The 23,814-nt window shown below is 40.7% G+C and overlaps 1 protein-coding gene across 4 annotated transcripts in view; it reads right to left on the reverse strand.

The window, feature by feature from the left end:
* TPR9 (Tetratricopeptide repeat (TPR)-like superfamily protein) overlaps positions 1 to 23,814 on the reverse strand; it is a 109,789-nt gene that overhangs the window by 35,373 nt on the left and 50,602 nt on the right. For all 4 annotated transcript variants that reach the window (XM_088947897.1, XM_088947898.1, XM_088947895.1 and 1 more), the window contains exon 6: positions 546 to 664. In XM_088947897.1, coding sequence (XP_088804023.1) covers positions 546 to 664 — 119 coding nt within the window. The remainder of the gene's footprint in view (positions 1 to 545; positions 665 to 23,814) is intronic.

Here is a 23,814-nt window from a genome sequence, read left to right on the forward strand (position 1 = left end):
CTGATTTTCCTACTGAAGTTGGCTACCCATAAGGAAATCCATTGAAATGTCTTCCCACATCTATATGGGAATGAGAAGCAGTTGGAGGATACCTGCTGGACACTGGGTATCATACTTGGATGTTGGCAAGTAACAGAAGTAGCCACAAATTCCTGAACTCCTCTTTTGATACCCTGCCAATGGGTTGCTACCTACTGATATATCTGGAGTACAGCAGAATAGCCGCTGGATGGTGAAGCATGGAAAAGCTACAAGAGTGAGGGTATAGGGGTAGTGTTGGTAGAAAGTACTAGTTGCTCTTAAAAGTAGAGAGTAGAGTCCTCCATGGATTTGATTTCAAAGGTGGGTCCTCCAGCCTTTTTATCAATGGCCCATAGCAGCATTAGTATTTCTGGTTTCACAGGTGTCCCCCTGTAGTGTCTGGATTTGATTGATGACCCATTCTACCCAAGTTGCTCATTAGGGGAAGAATAGTAAACAGAAAAAGTACCGATATGCATAGTGCATAATGAATAAAATGAGCACAAATAAGGGTTTCATCATACCACAGCATAAGGTTCTTCAGAATGAACTAATGAAGCTTGAGCAATATCACTTAATGATGCCATACCCCTTCCTTTACTTGGTGTAGACACACATTGCAACTTTATTTGGCATGTTTCATCTGTCATATATGACATATATTAATTCAAAAACCAATAAAAGGTTACACTTTACGATATGACATAATAGAAATTTGTTAGACAAAGCAATACATGCCAACTTCTAATGAGACCTTTTTTAATGAAAGGTCAACTTCTATGATACCAGGATACCTGTATACAAATTGTTGGTCTTCAGGATTCTGACCTTGATTTCTAACAGATTAGACAAAATTGTGACATCTCATAGGAACTGTTGTAGTAGGCGTCATACCATTGATGTACTGTTTTTATGTTCTTTCTATGCTTGGGGTAGTTCTGTCTTTTCCCCATTTTTTCTTATGGTGGTCTATTATAAATTATAAGAGGGGCTTCTGTCCATTCACATTTTTTACTCCAAATCATTATCTGTTGTTCTCTCTTCTAAGAAGATTCAGACTGATAAGATGGTATTAGAGCAACAAATCTGAAGTTCTGAACAAGGCACACTTTCCTGTTCATCCATCCTTTTTTTAATCAGCAACAAAGAAAGAAATTGATTCATTAAGATTTTAAAAGTTTCAATAGTTACAACAAGAGTTGTGGAAACGAAAGGAACAAAATCAATATAAAAAAAAAGAAAAAACCCACTGTCCTTTTTACAATTGAGCCCAAAATATTTGTTGCTCATTAACCCCTCTTGTTTGGCCATGCAATTTGCATACCTCCGTACACATCTGATTTGTACTTGCATGTCTTTAAAAAACCACTTGAACCACCTTAATTCATTTCTGAAATTCCACATCATGTTTTTTCCCTTCTTTATCCATCCAAGTACCACCTTCGAATCCCCTTCAATCATCAACCTTTCAATTCCCATTTCTTTAGCTTTTTGCACCCCGAACAAATGCTGCTGATAGTTCTACCCATATAGAATCACTATCTTTGGTTGGACCTAAAAACATTACACATATGGTTCCCTTCTCATCCCTTATCACTTCTCCAACTCCAGAGGGCCCTGGATTACTGCCATCAAAATTTAACTTTTTTTTTGATCGGCAACTCAAGAAATTTTTATTAAAGAACAAAAAGGAACAACAATAAGTTGTTACGCCGAAGACCCTTTACAGCAAAGAATCCCCACACATTTAACATTGAGCCCAAAACAAATGCTGTCTAGAGTTCCTTGCTTAGCCAAACAATCTGCTAACCCATTTGCAGACGTCCTAACCCATCTTACATGGATTTACATATCTCTTGATATCATGTTGAATCTTCTGAGATCATTTCTGAATTGCCATAGAGCCCCTTCTGCTTTTTCAACCGGCCAACAACTATTTTGGAGTCCCCTTCAAGAATCAGCCTAGTAATTCTCATATCCTTAGCTTTTTGCACCCCAATAATAGCAGCCAAAAATTTAGCTCTCACTGATTCACCTTGATCAATAGGACCTGAATACAAGCCCCATATATTTCCATCTCATCTTTGAACACTTCACTAATACCGGAAGGCCCTGGATTGCTAAAGATACTTCATCAAAGTTCAGCTTCATCCACCCACCACTTGGGGTCTCTTGACAATAAATCCGATTGAAATATGAGGAAGTAGAGAAGAGAAGGAAAGAAGAGAGAGAAGGAATAAAGGAAGAAGAAAAAGTTTGGAGCAATAGAACTGTGCTGGCGGCGCCAGATTTTATTATATTATATAGGGTGGCAGAAATATGAAGGGAAAAGACCCTTGTGCCCCTGCTGTAAGTGAATACAATAACAGAAATAACAGAAATAAAAACGCTTTAACTAGCCAAAACAGACCCTAACACAAATAACTAAATTATTTCAACACTCCCCCTCAAGTTGGAGCATAGAGGTCAATCATGCCCAACTTGTCACACAAATCATTGTGCCACACATGATGAAGACCTTTGGTGAAGATATCTGCAAGTTGTTCTTCTGAGCTGACATATGGAGTACGCACTTCTCCATTTACAAGTTTCTCTCTAATAAAATGCTTGTTCACTTCAATGTGTTTCATCCTATCATGCAGGACTGGATTAGCAGCAATATTGATGGCAGCTTTATTGTCACAGTAGAGTGACATAGGATTGCTCACTACAAAACCCAGTTAACCTAACGGATTTCTTATCCACATGATTTCAGCAACCCCATGAGACACCGCTCTATAGCACTAGATCTAGCCACCACACTTTGTTTTTTACTTCTCCATGTGACCAGGTTTCCTCCTACAAAGGCACAATACCCACTGGTAGACTTTTGGTCATCGACTGCTCCTGCCCAATTAGCATCAGTATATACTTCCGCCTTTAAGTGACCATGTTTTTGGAACAACAAACCAGCTCCGGGAAACTTCTTAAGGTATCTAAGGATCCTCTTTGCAGCTCCAAAATGAGTTGTCCTAGAGTTGTGCATGAACTGACTAAGGACACCCACTAAATAAGCAATATCAGGCCTGGTCATAGACAAGTACAAGAGTCTCCCTACGAGTCTCTAGAACTTCTTCACATCTTTCAAAAACTCTCCCTGACTGTCTCCTAGCTGATGATTAGATTCAATTGGTGAGTCAATTGGTTTTACCCCCAACTTGCATGTATCTTCTAGTAGATCTAGTACATATTTCCGTTGGGAAATAAAGATGCCCTTGTGAGAGTGGGCAACTTCAATTCCAAGGAAATAACGTAAGGGGCCTAGATCTTTTACCTCAAATTGAGTGGCTAAGAATTTTTTTTGTCTCCGTATTTCAGCCTCCCAATCTCCTGTGATCACTATGTCATCCACATACACAATAAGAGCTGCAATTTTCCCTACACCTCTTTTCACAAAGAGAGTGTGATCTGACTGGCATTGTTTGAACCCCATCTGTTGAACTGCTAAATAAAACTTACTAAACCAAGCCCGAGGTGATTGTTTCAACCAATATAAAGATTTTTTTATCCTGCACACCTTTTGTTCACTGCCTTTGGCACAAAAACCTGGAGGTTGGGTCATGTACACTTCATCTTCCCAGTCACCATTCAAGAAATCATTTTTGATGTCCAATTGGTGAAGTTCCCAGTCAAGATTTGCTGCCAATGAAAGAAGGATCCTGATAGAGTTCATCGTGGCTACTAGAGCAAAAGTCTCTACATAGTCCACTCCATATACCTGTGTAAAACCTCTTGCTACCAATCTAGCCTTGTACCTTTCAACAGTTCCATCAACCTTGTGTTCCACTGTGAACACCCACTTGCAACCCACTGGTTCCTTCCCTTCAGAAAGGTCCACCAACTCCCAAGTGCCATTTTTGTGTAATGCATCAATTACTTCCTGCATTGCATCTGTCCATTCAGGTTTAGATAAAGCTTCTGCCACATTCTTAGGAACAGGGACACTGTCCACAGAAGAGAGGAATGCACGGAATGAAGGTGAAACGTGATCATAGGACACATAATTAGAGATAGGATGATTAGTGGTACAAGATCTAACACCCTTTCTCTTAGCAATAGGAATATCAAGATCATTGATGACAGGTGAATCAACATTGAGAGGAACAGGCATATCAATAGGAGCAAGTGTACCTGGCTGATGAGATGGATTTGCCTCAGGTGAATCCGATGATGTTGGTTGCATAGTGTCAGGTTCCACGGCTCTTGAATTCTGTTGGCTTTTATGGCAACGATGAAAAACCCATAATGGAGGAGAATCGGGTAAATGAGGTAGTTGAGTTTGAGCCACCTGTTTCTCCTCAACCCTACTCTCCCCCTGAGGAGAAGCTGAGAAGAAAGGTTGATTCTCAAAGAAGGATACACCAATGGAGACATAGTACTTACGAGAGGTAGGACCATAGCAGCGATACCCCTTTTGAGATAAAGGGTAACCAAGGAAAACACAAGGAATAGCCCGAGGATCAAGCTTACCTCGAGTAGGGGACAAGTTATGGACAAAGCAACTACACCCAAAAACACGCATCGGAATGGTGGACAACGGAGTTGTAGGAAACAGAAGCTGATGTGCCAAAACCGAGATGGCATACGGTTGATGATGAATGTAGCACACAAAGCTGCACCCATCCAAAAACATTTTGGCACATTCATATGAATTAATAAGCCACGAGCTATTTCGAGAAGGTGACGGTTCTTTCGTTCAACAACACCATTTTGTTGGGGTGTCCTGGCACAAGAGCTTCGCTGAAGTGACCCACTCGAAGCAAAAAACTCCGTGAGATCACTATGGAAGTATTCCATCGCATTGTCCGACTGGAAGATATGGACCTCAGTTTGGAACTGAGTGAACACCATGCGTTGAAAGTCTCACTTTTTTTGGCACTTCATCTCGAGATTGCATAGGGTAAACCCAAGTGTATCTAGAGTAATCATCAATCAAGGTAATGAAGTACTTATATCCAGCCTCAGTGGGTAGAGTAACAGGGCCCCAAACATCAGAATAACCAATATGAAATGGAAATTCAGATCTTTTACTTCTCAAAGGTATAAAACTTCTACAATGTTTACTCAATTGACATGTCTGACACTGTAACTGACTCACTGACAAGGACTCAAACAACTTTGGGAACATAACTTTTAATGAGTCAAAAGAAAGGTGACCTAGACGACTATGCCATAAATAGGCTTGACTCTCACTTGATAAACTCATGGACTCTGTAGCCACAAGACCAGCTTTATTCTCCAACACGTAGAGACCATCCACCATGCTTCCTCTACCAATCGTCTTCCCTAAGGCCAAATCCCGAAACACACATGAAGATGGAAAAAAAGTGTCTGAACAGTTCAAGGAGTGAGTTATACTACTAATGGACATCAAATTTATAGGTAATTTCAGAACATGCAGTACATTAGAAAGGGTAAGGCCGAGTGGGAGAGGTAATGGTACCTGTCCAACTATGGTAGAGAAAGAACCATCGGCTAGTCTCACCTTATCTCTCCCAGAGAGAAGGTTATATGTCTGAAATAAATTTGACTTACCGGTCATGTGGTTTGAGGCTTCGAAGTCAATAACCCAAGGAGAACCAGTGGTATGAGATGACACATGGAAGGCAATGGCAGCGTTACCTATTGTAGACACGAAAGAGGTAGAGGGAGTATGACCAGAATCCATCTGGCGGAGAGTCCTACCATACAATTCCAAATGGTCACGAAAGGAGTTGATAATTTCTTCCTTAGGGTTAGAACTGGGATGCCTCTCCTGAGTTACCAATGGACTAGTCTCTGTCGACGCCATATTAGTTGAGTTATACTTTTTCTGATTTTGTTGGCTTGGTTTCTTGCCCTGATCAGGTGTTGACTTCTTACCCAAATCCTGTGCCCATTTAGGTTTTCCATGGAGATCCCAACATGTACCTCTCATGTGTCGTGTCTTCTGGCAGTGAGTGCACCAAAGTTTACTCTTATCATTTGTTCTCTTCTGAGAGTCACCTTTCTTAAAAGCACCTCCGACATTTGTATCTGAATTTCCCCGGACAGCTAGGGCAACTGACTCCCCCTCTACACAATTCATTACACTTCTTCTACTCTCTTCTGATTGCACTAAGGCATACACATCCTAAATTGATGGCAAGTCTTTACTACCCAAGATCTGCACCCTGATGGACTCATCTGAAGGATTCAGCCCTAGGAGGAAGGCAAAGACCCGTTGCTGAGATACAAGTGACTTATACGCCTTTGCATCTTCATCACACTTACAATTCACATTCTAGTAGTGATCAAGTTCTTTCCATATCGATATCAAATCAGAATAGTACATCGAGAGACTCCTCTCCCCTTGCTTGCAAGTAGAGGATTCAGCTTGCAGTTGGTATATCTTGGCATAGTGTCTTTGCTCTGAATAGGTGGACTTTGCTTGTTCCCATATCTCACAAGCAGTTTCATCCCACATAAAAGTCTTCCTTACCTGTGGCAGCATGGAAACCAAGAGCCATGACATCACCATACTATTCTCTTGGTTCCGCCTATCATATTCAACACTTCCGTACTTCGGTTCCGTCACTCTCCCATTGATGTATTCTATTTTCCCCCTAGCAGCGATGTAGTGTTTTATTCCCCTAGACCACTCAAGGTAGTTCAGGCCATCAAAGGGAATAACAGCCATGGGGAAACTCATATCCATTCCCCCACTCACTCCATTGTGGCTCCCTGGAATCTTTGAAGTAGCAGAATTCTCAGACGACATGGTAAGCACAAGTTTTTTTATCTAAACTCTCAACTTAGGATCCTTCCTTATATCGACTAAAGCTCCACACAACAATTCAGTTTTGGACTTAATCTGAGCACAAAAACAAACAGCACCAACTTCCAAAGAAGAACTATGACGAGACTGATTTTCACCACAGCATTAATCAATAATGTGAAAGTTCCACCACAGCATTAATCAATAAGAGAGATCCTAACACACATGAAATCAGACTAACGAGCAGAGAAAACAGGTCATCTCCGACCTACAGTCACCTTTTCATAGGTACAGGATCACACGATCCAACAAATAAAAGATATAACCCTCACAAAAGTCTGCTGACATTTACAGGATCACACGATCCAACAAATAAAAGATATAACCCTCACAAAAGTCTGCTGACATTTACAGGATCACACGATCCAACAAATAAAAGATATAACCCTCACAAAAGTCTGCCGACATTCAGTGGTTTGGATTCATTTGCTCTCCACTTGGTACACGACCAAGGAAAGAAATAAAAGAAGAAAGAAAACTTTAGGGTTGTACCAGTTGCAGATCTGATTTGATCAGCCCAGATTCAGTCCTCTGTTCTGCCCAGATTCAGCAACTTGAAGAGAAAAAACTTGGTCGCCCAGATCCAACAGCCTTGCTTTGATACCATCTTGACAATAAATCCAATTGAAATATGAGGAAGTAGAGAAGAGAAGGAAAGAAGAGAGAAAGGAGAAGGAAGAAAGGAAGAAGAAAAAGTTTGGAGCAATAGAACTGTGTTGGCGGCGCCAGCTTTTATTATATTATATAGGGCGGCAGAAATAAGAAGGGAAAAGACCCTTGTGCCCCTGCTGTAAGTGAGTACAATAACAGAAATAAAAAAAGCTTTAAGTAGCCAAAACAGACCCTAACACAAATAACTAAATTATTTCAACAGGGTCTCCAGGACTCCAAAACCTATTGATTCCTAGAGGAGGAGAGGGCAATCGACCTCCAGTTCCGGAAGAAGTCATCCATAGAGAAAGTCTGAGAAAGCTTTTAGAGTTTTCACCCAATGTGCAGCTCTTACTGTAACAATCTCCACTAATCTCATTTCTTTCTCTCTCTTCAAAGATCCTTAGGTTCCTTTCCTCCCAAACTGACCACACCATCGCTGCCCTTGCACACTTCCAAAGGATTCTGCCTCTTCTCGCCATGCACCTTAGAAGAGATGGACTAAAGAAACCTTCCAAGCTACCAGGGGGTCTCCACCTGCGACCAAAAAGAGAGTAGAACCATTCCCAAATACAACAAGCAAAGGGACATGAAATGAAAAGATGGAAAGCATTCTCACCATTCACCTTACACAAGATACACCAATTAGGAGACAAGCACCAATTTGGCCTTTTCTTTTGTAGCATATTGCATGTGTTGATGCACTGATGATAAACTTCCCAAAAAAAGGGCACTAACTTTTGGGGGGATAGGGGAACTCCAAATTTCTTTCACAGGGAAGGAAAGGGGAATGGGGGTGGACACAAGAGAAGAAAAAAAGGATTTAGTAGATTTACAATTAAAAGACAGAGGGATTGAGAGACCACACCCTACTATCTTCCTCTAAATCATCAAGGACAAGGCGATCCAAAATATTTAAAAGGTTCGAAACAGATGGAATTTCTGACTCTTGAAGGTTTCCCACAAGCCCCAAATTTCAACCCCCCCCCCCCCCCCGAGAGGAGGGAGACCCAAAAAAATTAGACACAAGTTTCTCCTTTAGATTAGAGAGAGCATATGTCGAAGGAAACAAATCATTCAAGGGAACATCCCCAACCCACACATCTTCCCAAAATCTTATCCTATTACCATAAGCCAAATCATACCTGACATGCTCAAGGAATTGGGGCAATATAACATGCACTGCATTCCACGGCCAAGAAAGGTTAGCTCTTTGCAGAATGCCAGCATCCCATCCATTCGTAGCCAGCATCCCAGCATCACAATCTGTCATTCTCTAAAGGGAAATGCCACAACCACTTACTAAGAAAAACAAGGTTTTTCCCACTGATATTACCTATACCCAACCCACTCCTCTTTCCTTTTAACCACCTTTTCCCATTTCACCAGGATGCTTGAGGCAACCTAAAGACAAACATGAAGTAGATAGGGAGGTTGACCAATGTTGATTTTATCAAAGTGATTCTCCCTCCTAGAGAAATGTACTTCCTCTTCCACCCAGCTAATCTTTTCTCAAGTCTCTCAACAACTGGAGTCCAGAAGCTTATAGACCTTGAATTGCCACCAAGGGGTAATCCTAAATAATTCAAAGGCCACACCCCTTTTTCACACCCAAGAATCTCCACAAATGAGTCAAGCTCCTCTTCCCTAACATTTAAAGCACTCTTATTCCAATTGATCTTTAGGTTGGACATTCTTTCAAAGAGGCTCACCACCAACTTCAGATTTGCCACCCACTCCATTCCTAACTTCCCCATCACAAAAAATCAAAATGTCATCTGCAAAGTGGAGGTGGGAGGCCACCACTCTATCTCCGCCCACCTCCTAGCCTTTAATAAACTGTAATTGGTTGGCTCTAGTAATCAGCTTACTTAGAACTTCTGCCACCAAGATGAAGAGGAAGGGGGAAAGGGGATCACCTTGTCTAAGCCGTCTAATTGCTTCAAAAAAAATCCACCACAGACCCATTCACAATCACTAAGAAGTGACTGGTTTGCAGGCAACCTTCTCTTCAAGCAAATTAATAAAATTTAATGACCCTCCAAGGTTTTTTTGAGGTAAATTAATAAAATTTAATGATCGCCACCCCTCTACCATGGATGTTTGCAGAAAAAAACATGGTCATGGATGCATAGAGCAACAAATGGTATAGCTGATAGGACATATTGTACTTGGGGACTTGGTGACAATATTGTAGATATGTGGAGTAACAATGTTTTTTTTCATCAGAAACACAGAAATGATTTATTAAATTAAAAGGATGAGTCCAACAAGAAGTTGAGGGTAGACGAAAAGTCCACAGAAATCCCACTAATTACAATACAGTCCCAAGCTTAACCCAACAAAGGAATTCATTAATTACAACAAACCCCAAGGGACCCAAAAGAAATCCCACTAACTATAACATAGCCCAAAACATAGATTGTCTTTGAACTCTGTTTTCTTGGTAAATGCATAGCAGAATATCAGAACAGTGAGATAAGAGAATGGAGAAGAGAGGAGAGAAGAGAGAAGAGAGAAGAGAAAAGAGGAGAAAAGGTTTTGGAGTCAAAAACATAGACTGGCGGTGCCAACCTTTTTGTTACTTATATTAGGGCGACCCCCTCTAATAATAAAAGAAGATAAAATTACATATGTGCCCCTGCGGCACTAAACTAAAGAAAAGACTAACATATTCAACACTCCCTCTCAAGTTGGGACATAGATATCAATCATGTCCAACTTGTCACATAAGTCATAATGCCGCAAGTGATGTAAGCCTTTTGTAAATATGTCTGCAAGTTGCTCCTTAGAACTAATATATGGGGTGCACACTTCCCCATTAACAATTTTCTCTCTGATAAAGTGTTTGTCAAGCTCAATATGTTTAGTTCTATCATGAAGAACTAGGTTGGCTGCAATGTTGATGGCAGCCTTGTTATCAGAATACAAGGACATGGAGCAATCAACTGGAAAACCCAGTTCGCTCAACAAATTCTTTATCCGCATAACTTCAGCCACCCCATGGGACATTGCTCTATACTCAGCTTCAGCACTAGACCTAGCTACCACACTTTGTTTCTTGCTTCTCCCATATGACTAGGTTTCCTTCCACACTTTGTTTCTTGCTTCTCCGTATGACTAGGTTTCCTTCCACAAAAGAACAATACCCACTAGTGGACTTTCTGTCATCAACTGATCTAGCCCAGTCAGCATCTGTATATACTTCAATCTTCAAATGTCCATTCTTCTAGAATAGCAAACCAACTCCTAGAAACTTCTTTAGGTATCTGAGGATTCTCTCAGCTGCTTTTAAGTGTGTGGTCTTAAGAGAATGCATGAACTGACTAAGAACACCCACGTCATAAGCAATGTCTGGTCGGGTCATGGACAAATACAAGAGCCTTCCCACAAGTCTTTGGAATTGTTTTACATCCTTGACAATCTCACCACAACAATCACCCATTCTGTGATTTGGATCAATGTGAGTGTCAATTGGCTTAAGCCCTAGTTTTCTTGAATCCTATAATAGATCTAGGATGTATTTCCTTTGAGAAATGAAGATCCCCTTTTGTGAGCAGGCCACTTCAATTCCAAGGAAGTACCGTAAGGAACCTAGATCCTTCACCTCAAATTGAGTGGCTAAGACGTCCTTTAGCCTCTGAGTTTCAACTTTCCAGTCACCTATGATCACTATGTCATCAACATACATTATCAAGGCTGCAATCTTTCCTTCCCTCCTTTTCACAAATAATGTATGGTAGTCTGACACTGTTTGTAGCCAATCTACTGCATAGCCAGATGAAACTTGCTGAACCAAGCTCTTGATGATTATTTTAGACCATACAATGACTTCTTCAACTTGCACACTTTTTGCTCTTTGCCTTGGGCACTAAAGCCAGGGGGTTGTACCATGTATACTCTTCTTCAAGGTCTCCATTCAGGAAGGCATTTTTTAATGTCTAGCTGATGAAGATCTCAATCAAGATTTGCAGCAAGAATGAAAAGAAATTAGATGGAGTTCAACTTAGCTAATGGAGCAAAAGTCTCTACATAATCTAGTTCATATACTTGGGTAAACACCTTTGCCACCAACCTAGCCTTGTACCTTTCTACTATTCCATTAGCCTTGTACTTCACTATGAACACTCACTTACACCCTACCGGTTCCTTACCCTCAGGAAGATCCACTAACTCCCACATATCATTTTTATGTAGGGCATTTATCTCTTTTCATTGCATCTGTCCATTCAGGTACTAAGAGAGCTTCTGCCACATTTTTGGGGATAGGGACCATGTCAATGGAAGAAAGGAAAGCACAAAAAGAGGGTGAGATCTTCTCATAGGAGACAAAATGGGAAATAGAATGCTTGGTGGTACAAGACCTAACTCCCTTTTTAAAATAGGGATGTCTAGGTCATCATTAGTAGATGAAGTATCAATAGCAAGAGGATTAGAAACATCAATAGGAATAAGAGCACCTGGTAGGGTAGGATCTATCCCCGGTGAATTTGATGATGTTGTTGGTACAGCTTCAAGGTGCTCCATAGCTCTCGAACTCAGTTGGCCGTTACAATGACGAATAAAAACACGGAACGGAGGAGGGCCAGGAAAAGGGAAAAGAACCTGAACTCATTTCTCCTCCACCTTACTCTCCCCCTGAGGAGAAACAGGGAAAAAATGGTCACTCTCAAAGAAAGACACATCTATAAACACATAGTACTTTCTGAAAACATGGTCAAAACACCGGTAACCCTTCTGAGAAGAAGGATAACCCAAGAATACACAGGGAATGGTACAAGGATCAAGTTTACCACGATTACGAGATATGTCTTGACCAAAACAGCGACAACCAAACACATGGATAGGAATGGAGAAAAGGGGAGCCTTGGGAAATAGGAGCTAATGAAGGGGCTTGTACCCTAACAAGAAAGATGGCATACGATTGATAAGATAGGCAGCACACAACACATCATCCAACCAAAAATTTTTAGGAACATTCATGTGTATGAGTAACCCACGAGTAATTTCAAGGAGATGACGATTTTTTCTTTTGGCAACTCCTTTCTATTGGAGGGTTCTAGCACAAGAGCAACGATGGATGGATCCACACTGCAGTTGTATGAGACTACTATCAGCCCAAGCTGTGGTGTATAATCAACAAGAAATTAAGAAGATGAGAGGAGAGAATGAGAGGAGAAAGAGAGAAGAAGAGAAAAAGAATTTGAAGGAAGGGTTTCGGAAAAGAAGATGATGCTTAATCTATCGCACCCCTCTTTCTATTTATATTAATTTTGAAGTAAGGATAAGACTGCTTACATGGAAAAAATAAAATCCTAATAAAAGACTGATAACTAATTGTGGACTGACTTAAATAACTAATAGCTGTATACGAGTACAATAGAAAGAGGTGGGGACCACATCAGTGGTTTCTATACTCCCCCTCAAGTTTGGAATAGATGTTTGTCATTCCCAACTTGCACAGATCTGCTTCTAACTTCTTCTTTGAAACTGCCTTCGTGAGAAGATTGGCAAGATGCATGTTGGAGCTGATATATGGAAGACAGACTTCTTGAGTTGCAACCCTTTTCCTAATAAAATGTTGATCCACTTAAATGTGCTTGGTTCTGTCATGTTGTACCGGGTTATGAGCTATATTAATAGCAGCTTGATTATCAAAATACAACATTAGAGGTTTCTCATAGGCAATACCCAATTCATCAAACAGTGATTTCAACCATAGTATTTCAGCCACACCATTTTCCATGGACCGATATTCAGCTTCAGCACTGGAACGAGAGACAACATTTTGTTTCTTACTCCTCCAAGAAACAAGGTTACCTCCTAGAAAGGCACAACCGGCCCAATCTGCATTTGTGTAAACTTCTATCTTCATGTGATTATTATCCTTAAATAGTACACCTCTACCTGGACACCTCTTTAAATATGCCAATATCCTCTCAATAACAAGTAGGTGGGTAGTTTTAGGAGAGTACATATACTGACTAACAATACTGACTGCATAGCTGATGTCTGGTCGTGTAAGACAAAGAGTAGTCTCCCAACTAATCTTTGGAACATAGCTTTATCTTCAAGAGGCTCTCCACCTTCTGCACTAATCTTGTGATTCTGTTCAATAGGTGTATCGGTTGGCTTAACACCCAACTTTCTTGTTTATTCTAACAAATCAAGGACATACTTCCTTTGAGAAACAAAGATTCCATGCTTGGACCGAGTGAACTCAATACCCAAGAAATATTGTAGCTCTCCTAGGTCTTATACTTCAAATTCTTTATGGAGAAGTTTCTTAAGAGACTCAATTTCTCTGTTATCACTCCCCGTTACTACAATGTCATCCACATATATAGCAAGTAGAGTCAAGGAAGTATCCATTTTCTTAATAAACAAAGTGTGATCTAATTGAGCCTACACATAGCCAAACTTTTCAAGGGCTTGTCTGAATCTATCAAACCAAGCTCTGGGGGACTGTTTTAATCCATAGAAAGCTTTATTCAGCCGGAAAACATTCTTACCTGTCTTTGTACTATAAAAACCAGGAGGTAGCATGTACACTTCTTCTTGCAAATCTCCATTGAGGAAGGCATTTTTAACATCCATTTGGAACAAGGGCCAAGAGTAACTAGCTACAAGAGATAATAACACTCTGATAGTGGTCATTTTTGCTACTAGTGCAAAAGTCTCCAAGTAATCTATACCATAAGTCTGAGAAAATCCCTTTGCAAATAACCAGGCCTTATACCTTTCAATGGAACCATCAGCATTATGTTTCACAGTAAACACCCATCTACATCCAACCAGTTTCTTCCCTGTATGTTGATCAGCTAGCTCCTAGGTATTATTTCTCAGAAGGGCATCCACTTCTACCTTCATTGCATCCTTCCACTCAAGAATGGTCAGGGCTTCTTGTGTTGTTCTGGGAATGGGAATATCAGCAATGGATGTAAGAAAAGACTTGTAAGAGGGAGACAGATGATCATAGGACAAGAATTGTGAGATATAGTGGGTTGTGGATGAGGTGCAACGGCGTTTGCCTTTACGGACTACAATGGGAAGGTCAAGTTCATTCAATGGAAGTGAGGGCTTAGAAGATGGAGAAGGCTCAATAGTAGAGGGCTCATCTGTAATGGGAGATGGAAGAGATGTAGTACCTAGATCTAGATCCTCAAAAGGAATTGAGACTGGCCTGGACTACTGATGGCCGAAATCAACCTGCCTCCATTGTCTGTGATAAACTCTCAAATCCCGACATTTTTGACAACCCTCCCCATTACACCCCTCTTCACTCAATGGAACAGGTAAAGGGACTTCTGATGTGCTAACCCCAACCTTACTATTCTCCCCCTGAGAAGAAACCCTAGAGTAATAAGGTACATCCTCGAAGAAAGTAACATCCATGGATGCAAATCTCTTTCCCGAAGTAGGTTCATAGCAGCAGTATCCCTTTTGAGTTTGTGCATAACCAAGGAAAATACATTTTGAGGCTTTAGGGTCAAATTTGGAACGGTGAGGGTCAAGAGTTTCATGTCAAGAACCCGTGAAGGGATTCAGTTGATGAGATACACAGCTGTGAGAATGGCATCTCCCCAGAAATGTATATGCACATTGGAGTTAAATATGATACTTCTACCTACTTCCAATATGTGCCTATTCTTTCTCTCAGCCACCCCATTCTGCTGAGGGGTATGAGGGCAGGTACTCTGATGGATAATCCCATAGTCAAGAAAATAAGAGGCTAATGATGTTTTAAAGTATTCTCTCGCATTATAGGATCTGAAAATTTTGATTTTTACCCTAAATTGGGTTAAAATCATCTGATGAAAGGTCTGGATCAGGGTAGGAACCTATCTCGAGAACGCATCAAGTAGACCCAAGAAAACCGGGTGTAGTCATCAACAAACAACAAGAAGTATCTGTACCCCCCCATAGTAGTGATGTGATATGGTCCCCAAACATCAGTATGCACAATGTCAAAAGGAACAATACTTCTCATATTACTTAATGAATAAGTTTTTCTACAATGATTTGCAAGCTCACAACTTTCACACTTTAAACTGGACATCTGGACAGATTCAAATAAACTGAGAAATAAGCTTTTCAAAGACCTAAAGGATAAATGACCCAATCGGTTATGCCAAAGCATGATTTGACCAATAGACTGAGAAACAAAAGACCCTCTAACTTCACTACCTTCCCACTGTGAACTTCCTCCAAGCAGATAGATTCCATTTGTCTCACAGCCAATCCCAATCACATTCCTTGTCTCCAAGTCCTGAAAAACACATAGATCAGGAAAAAAGGTTACTAAGCAATTCTGGTTTTTAGTAGTGCTGCTAACTAAAAGTAAATTGGTGCTAAGTTTAGGAACATGCAGAACAGAAGGACAAGGAAATGACACTAGACAACTTGATGTCTCCCTTGCCAGAAATGGGAACAAGTGATCCATTAGCAATAGACACCTTGTCTTTACCAAAGGATAAGTGACAGGTAGTAAATAGTGAAGGCAAACCGGTCATATGGTCAGATGCACCTGAGTCTATTACCCAACAATGTTCAGTGTAACCTAGAGATAAAGCATGATAAGTTGAGGCCCTTGTACCTGAATGAGCAAATACTGAGGTGGGAAGAACTGATGTTGTGATTGGCTAAGATGATGATGATGTTGAATTACCAACCTCCTTTTCCAACTGAGTCAAGGCAGCTCGGACAGCAGGTAGAGTGTCTAGTGGTGTTGCTCTTGTGCCTGATGAGGTTGCACAATCAGTAGTAACAGTTGTATTAGCATTCCCCTTTCTGTTCCTAAGTTTTGTTGGAACTAGATGAGGATGTAGCTTCCAACAGGTTTCTTTGGTATGCTTAGGTTTCTTGCAATGTTCACATATTAGGTCCTTCTTGTCTTCCTTCTTCATATCTCTCTCCTTATCCCCCCCAAACTTGGGTTTAGTTGCTACCAAGGCTGATTCAAGTGGCGAATGCTGCAACATAACTTTCCTTCTACTTTCTTCACTGTGCACTAGAGAGTAAGCTTGTGATAGGGTCACACTGTCTGTTGTTAGAAGTTGTTGTCTCAAAATGTCATACTCAAAATTCAAACCAGCTAGAAACTCAAATACCCCATTGGTTTCAACCTGCTTTCTGTAGGTCTGTGCATCCTTCTGGCTTTCCCACTCAATTGTTTCTAAGTGATCAATCTCATGCCATAAGGATTTCAAGGTGGAAAAATAAACCGAGACTAGCTTCTCTCCTTGCTTAAGGTTATTTACCTTACATTTTAGCTCATAGGCCCTAGCAACATTGAGGGGTTGGGAGTAGGTTTCTTTCATGATATCCCAAATTTCTTTAGCTGTTTTTGCCCATAAATAATTCCGGCTGATATGTGACTGCATGGAGTTATACAACCATGTCATAACCAAATAATTCTCCTGAACCCATTTGGTATAATATATGGTCCTCCTTGGCTGGTTCCTTGACATCTCCCAGTAAATAACTTATCTTTCCTCTACTCCCAATAGCCATCATGGCTGATTGGGCCCACTCTAGGTAGTTTGACCCATCAAATTTTACAGTGGTAATCTGAAAACTGTTCTCAAGTATGCTACCAGCCCCTAAAAGGTTTTTCCCTTGGCTCTTCCTGATTGTTGGTCATCCTCTAATGCTTCACCAACAATCTCCAAGATTCAGTTGATGATCCCTTTTGCTAGAAACTTTCCAATCTTAGGAAATTCTTATGCAGCCGACCATGTCAGACTATCATAAGATTTCCTAGGTTGGCTTTGATACCATGTAGTCATATGTGACTACTAACAGCCCAAGTTGTGGTGTATAATCAACAGGAAATTAAGAAGATGAGAGGAGAAAGAGAGAAGAAGAGAAGAAGAATTCGAAGGAAGGGTTTCAGAAAAGAAGAGGATGATTAATCTGTCGTCCCCCTCTTTCTATTTATATTAATTCTAAAGGCTAAGACTGCTTACATGGCAAAATAAAATCCTAATAAAAGACAAATAACTAATAGTTGTATACAAGTACAATAGAAAGAGGTGGGGACCACATCAGTGGTTTCTACACACATGAAGCAAAAACTATGTGAGATCACTATGAAAGTACTCTTTAGCATTGTATGATTGGAAATTTGGATCTCCGTTTGAAATTGAGTGAATATCAAGTGTTGGAAATTTTTAATAATTTTGGGTACTTCATCTTTGGACTGCATAGGATGCACCCATGTATATCAAGAGTAGTCATCAATAAGCGTAATGAAATACTTACAGCTAGTCTTGGATGTTAAAGTAACAGAGCCCCAAACATCAAAATAAACACTATGGAAAGGAAAATCAGATTTATTATTCCTTGAAGTAAAATGGTTTCCACAATGTTTGCTCCACTGACAAATTTGACATGTGAGTTCAAACACTGACACTGACTTAAATAAATCTGAAAACAAAACTTTCAACAATTCAAAAGATAAATGACCCAAACGACTATGCCATAAATAGACTTGACTCTTACTAGACAGACTCTTGGACTCAATAGCCGCAAGACTAGATTTATTCTCTAGAATGTAAAGACCATCCACCATACTACCTCTACCAATCATCTTCTTCGAGGCCAAATCTTATATCACACAAAAGGGAAAAAGGTTACTAAGCAGTTTAACGAATTTGTTATACTACTAACAAGGAACAAATTTATAGGTAGCTTTGGAACATGTAAAACATCAGAGAGGGTGAGTTCAAGAGGAAGGGAGATGGTTCCTTGACCAGCTATGGTGGAGAAGGAACCATCAGCAAGTCTCACCTTGCCCCTACCAGATAATAGATGATAAGATTGGAAATTGTTTGACTTACCCATCGTATGGTTCGAGGCTCCAGAATCTATTATCCAAGGGGAGTTTGAGGGATGAGAGGACACAAGGAAAGTTGTGGCAGAATTACCATTACCTGATGTAGACATAAAGGAAGTCGAGGGGGGAGAAGCAGAACCCATGATTGCCCTCCCATACAACTCCAAATGGTCACAGAAAGAATTAATGATATCTTCCTAGGGATCAGTCACGAAAGGGCTCATGGTAGTGGTAGATGATTGAGGCTCCTGAGAGGTCAAGTTTGCTGCATTAAACTTCTTTTGACCTTGCTGTCCTAACTTCTTATTCTGGTCTGATTTTTTACTCAGCTCTTGGCCCCACTTTGGCTTTCCATGAAGTTCCCAACATGTATCCCAAGTGTGTATAGACTTCTAACAATGAGTGCACCATAGTTTATCCTTGTCGTCAACTTTCTTTGGGAAGTCACACTTCTTAAAAGAATTACCACCTCTTGTAACAACACTCCCTTTAGCTACTAATGCAATCTACTCCCCCTCAGAATTATTCATCACATTCCGTCTGCTCTCTTTTGACTATACTAGGGCATACACTTCTTGCATTGACCGGAGATCTTTACTCCCCAATATCTGAATCCTAATAGACTCATGTAGAATTCAGCCCTAAGACGAAGGCAAAAACCCGTTGCTAGGAAACCAGAGACTTGTAGGCTTTAGCATCTACATCATATTTCCAGTCTATATTCTGATAAAGATCTAGTTCTTTCCAAATAGAGGTCAAATCTGAAAAGTAGACGGTGAGACTCCTCTCCCCCTGCTTACAAGTTGAGGAGGCAGCATGCAACTGATATATTTTGGCATAATGCCATTGTTTTGAATATGTAGATTTAGCCTGCTCCCATATCTCATGAGTTGTTTCTGCCCACATGAAAGTCTTTCTCACTTGTGGTAGCATGGACAATAACAGCCATGACATCACCATGCTGTTTTCCTGGTCCCATCTATAATGTTCTACACCTCCAGACCTCGGTTCTTTAACTCTACCATTGATAATACCCCACTTTCCCCCTTGTAGTTATGTAAAGCTTGATTCCCCATGACCATTCTAGGTAATTGAGACCATCAAAGGGAATCACAGCCATGGGAAAATTCATGTCAAAACCTCCACTCTGACTAGAGGTCACACCAGACACACCAGAATCCTTAGAAGACATGGTACTTGTTCTCAGTTCAGTCACAATTCAGTCAAGGTACTAGTTCTCAGTTCAGTCACAGAATCACAATTCAGTCAAGATATTAAAATTTAGTCCAGTCACAGTTCTAGGCACAAATTAGTTCTTGATCTCGCACAATATAACCAAATCTGATCACACAACATCACTTGTTCTCAGATTACCACACTACTGAACCAGTTCAGATGTAAAAACATATCAGTATCAGGTCTGATCAATCCCTTCAAGCAATAATTCACCAATTTTTTTGCCACACAATCATTGTAGTTTTAATAGGAACTAAGAAGGATCACTTGATCCACATAGGCTAAGAAGAAACACTTTCACAGCAGCCACAGGTCATTAGACCTACATAACCCACTCACCAGGGTACAGAATGATCAATTGGTCCACAAAGGTGAGAAGAAAAAAAATAATCGGGAACACCCTTCACAGATTTTGGCTTCCCTTCCATTGGTGTTTTCTGGGCCCACGACCAAGAGGGAAGAGGAAGAACTACACAGCAAGTCTCCTCACGTCAACCAGATGTACCTTTTCTTTGGATTCGATCCACAGTAGACAAAAGAAAAAACTGGAGGAAGAAAAAGACTGATCGCACTGCTCCCAAACCCAGATCTGTCGCTCTGATACCATGTTTTCTTGGTAAACACCTAACAGAATATCAGAACAGTGAGAGAAGAGAAGGGAGAAGAGAGAAGAGGAGAAAAAGTTTAGGAGTCAAAAACATAGACTGGTGGCACCAGCCTTTTTGTTATTTATATTAGGGCGACCCCCTCCAACAATAAAAGAAGATAAAATTATGTGTGCCCCTATGATACTAAACTAAAGAAAAGACTAACATATTCTACAAACTCCTTGCTTAGCTAGACCATCAGCCATGTTATTAGTTGGTCTCCTAATCCATCTTATTTGAATTTCCACGTCTGCGCCTGAGCTCATTTCTTAGCCTCCAGATTGCTCCTTCCCCTTTTTTCGGCCAGTTCGCAACAACTTTTGAGTCCCCTTCAATAATCAACCTGTTAATCCCCAACTCTTTAGCTTTCTTAACACCAAATACTGTTGCCTTCAGTTCTGCATTCACCACATCACCATGCTGAAAAGGGCCTGAGAACATGGCAATGATATATTTCTATTTTCTTCCCTTATTACCCCACCAATACCCGATGGGCCAGGGTTGCCCAAACAGCTACCATCAAAGTTTAGTTTCTTCCACCCATCTAAAGTACATTGTTACCACTTTGAACCATCTCAATATCCATTTCAAACATAAAGTTGAATATTAATTTTTGTTTGTGTAATAGATTATTTGGTTGATCTATTAGAATGATTTATATGAGTTCAAGTCTTGTTTGAACTCATTCTGTTATGTATTTTTGACTCTTAAGGTTTATAGGACAACTTTGGATAAGAAGTATCTCACGGAGAGAGGTGTAAGTTGGGTTAGAAGGGGCATCAGCAGGATTTTTGACAATGTGGAGAAATGAGGAGGTGAACTGTGTAGAGAAGTTAATTGAGCAGTTTTTTATCTCAATAAAAATCAAGAGACAAAAGGACAATAAACTTTGGGCATTGGCAAATGTTTACAGCCCAAATGCCTATAGGGAAAGGAATCTTTTTTGGGAAGAGTTGAGTGATATTAGGGGTCTTTGAGAAGGTCCATGGTGTCTAGGGGTGATTTCAGTGTTATTAGGAGCTAAAGAGACTAAAAGAGAGGATAAAAGTGTGGAATAAAGAAAATTTATGTGGAATCTTTATGAGAGAAAAAGGAGTGAGTTTTGTCAAGAAGCTAAACAGACTAAAAGAGAGGATAAAAGTTGTGGAATAAAGAAAATTTTGGGAGGGTGGGGGAAAAGAAGAGTTGGATTATTTTCTTTTTTATCAATAAAAATCTTTCATTAAACTAGAAGTTCAGGACTGTTATCAGTCTTGAACCCTAATGAATCTCAGGATCGAAGATAAGCAGAAAGAAAGAGGAGAGAAGAGAAAGAGGGAGAAGAAGCAGTAGAACACAAGGGTTGAAAGGAGGAGCAGAAGCTTCATGTTCTGTCGCCGCCACTTTAATCAATATTTATAGGTTATGCTCATTACATGGAAAGGACAGATCTACCCTTAGTCTTTACATAACAAATAGAGTAAAACAAAGACTTAAATAAATAACAACTGAAACAACTAAATGACCAATAGCTAACCCTAGGCAGATTAGAATATCTTCTACCGCACGAACACAGTGGGACCGTAGCTGTGGGGCCCACTTCAGTGTTCTCTACACTCCCCCTCAAGTTGGGAATAAATGTTTATCATTCCCAACTTGGATAGATCTTCCTCTAGCTTTTTCCGACATACAGCTTTAGTGAGGATATCTGCCAGTTGCATATTGGAGGTGATGTATGGGAGACATACTTCTTGTGATCAGACCCTCTCTCGTACAAAATGTCGATCAACTTCAATATGTTTAGTTCTGTCATGCTGTACCGGGTTGTGTGCTATATTAATAGCCGCTTGATTATCACAATACAACATTAGGGGCTTGTCATACTCAATACCCAACTCCTCAAGTAGTGATCTCAGCCAAAGAATTTCAGCCACTCTGTTAACCATTGACCTGTATTCAGCTTCAGCACTAGATCGGGAGACAACACTTTGTTTCTTAGTCCTCCAAAAGACCAAGTTACCTCCCACAAGAGCACAATATCTAGAGGTAGACCTTTTGTCATCAACACTTCCAGCCCAATCGGCATCCGTATAGACCTCCACCTTCACGTGGCCATTGTTCTTGAACAGTATACCTCTACCCGAGCATCTCTTCAAGTATGCTAATATTCTTTCTGCTGCTAGAAGGTGCGTGGTTCTAGGAGAATGCATGTACTGACTGACAACACTAACTGCATAACTGATATCTGGCTGAGTGAGGCATAGATATAAGAGCTTTCCCACTAACCGCTGGAACATAACTTTGTCTTCAAGCAGCTCTCCACTCTCTGCATTAATCCTGTGGTTCTGTTCAATAGGTGTATCTGCAGGTTTGACACCTAGCTTTCCAGTTTCAGCCAAGAGATCTAACACATATTTCCTCTGAGAGACAAAGATCCCCTGCTTAGATCTAGCAACCTCAATACCCAAAAAATACCGTAGTGTACCCAGATCTTTCACCTCAAACTCTTGATGAAGAAGCTGTTTGAGGGACTCAATCTCATGGTTGTCGTTTCCTGTGACCACAATATCATCAACATAAACTGCAAGTAGTGTCAGTGACGACTCCACCCTCTTGATGAATAATGTATGATCTGACTGGGCCTGTACATAACCGAACTTCCCAAGGGCTAGTCTGAATCTGTCGAACCAAGCTCTAAGTGACTACTTCAAACCATACAAAGCCTTATTGAGCCGACAAACTTTCTTACCTGCCTCTGTATCATAGAATCCAGGAGGCAACTTTATGTAAACCTCTTCCTGCAAGTCCCCATTCAGAAAGGCATTTTTAACATCCATTTGGTACAAAGGCCAAGTGTGGCTTGCTGCAAGAGATAATAGAACTCAAATGGTGGTCATCTTGGCTATCGGGGCAAATGTCTCCAAGTAATCTATACCATAAGTCTGAGTGAACCCTTTTGCAACTAGCCGAGCTTTGTACCTCTCAATGGAACCATCTGCATTGTGCTTCACAGTAAATACCCATCTGCATCGAACGAGTTTCTTTCCTTTGGGCAAATCAACTAGCTCCCACGTATTATTTTTCAACAGGGCATCCATTTCAACTTGCATTGCACCTCTCCACTCTGGGACTGATAGGGCTTCTTGCACTATTTTTGGAATAGGGACATTAGCAACGGAAGTGAGATAGGACCTGTAGGAGGGAGATAGTTGATCATAGGATAAAAACTAGGAAATACAGTGGGCTGTAGATGTGGTACAATGCCGTTTCCCCTTACGGACAACAATGGGAAGGTCAAGGTCATCTGGAGGAGGTGAAGTGGCAACAGTGGAAGAGGTCTCTGTGGGCCCTGGGACTTTAATACTTGGACTTGGAGCCGTAGAAGAGATTGGAGCTAGCCTGGACTGCTGATGACCGGGATCAACCTGCCTGCATCGCCTGTGATAGACCTTCAACTTCTGATCCCTCTGACCACCCTCACTATGGTATCCCTCATCACCCAATGGAATAGGTAAGGGAACAACCCCAAAAGTATGAACCCTACCCTCACTGTGCTCCCCCTGAAGAAAGTGACCCAAATCCTGACTCGCACTGCTCTCCCCCTGAAG

This window comes from Nelumbo lutea, chromosome 5 (genome assembly GCF_056320005.1).
Source record: "Nelumbo lutea isolate HS-2025 chromosome 5, American lotus-T2T, whole genome shotgun sequence".
In the NCBI taxonomy this organism is placed as follows: domain Eukaryota; kingdom Viridiplantae; phylum Streptophyta; class Magnoliopsida; order Proteales; family Nelumbonaceae; genus Nelumbo; species Nelumbo lutea.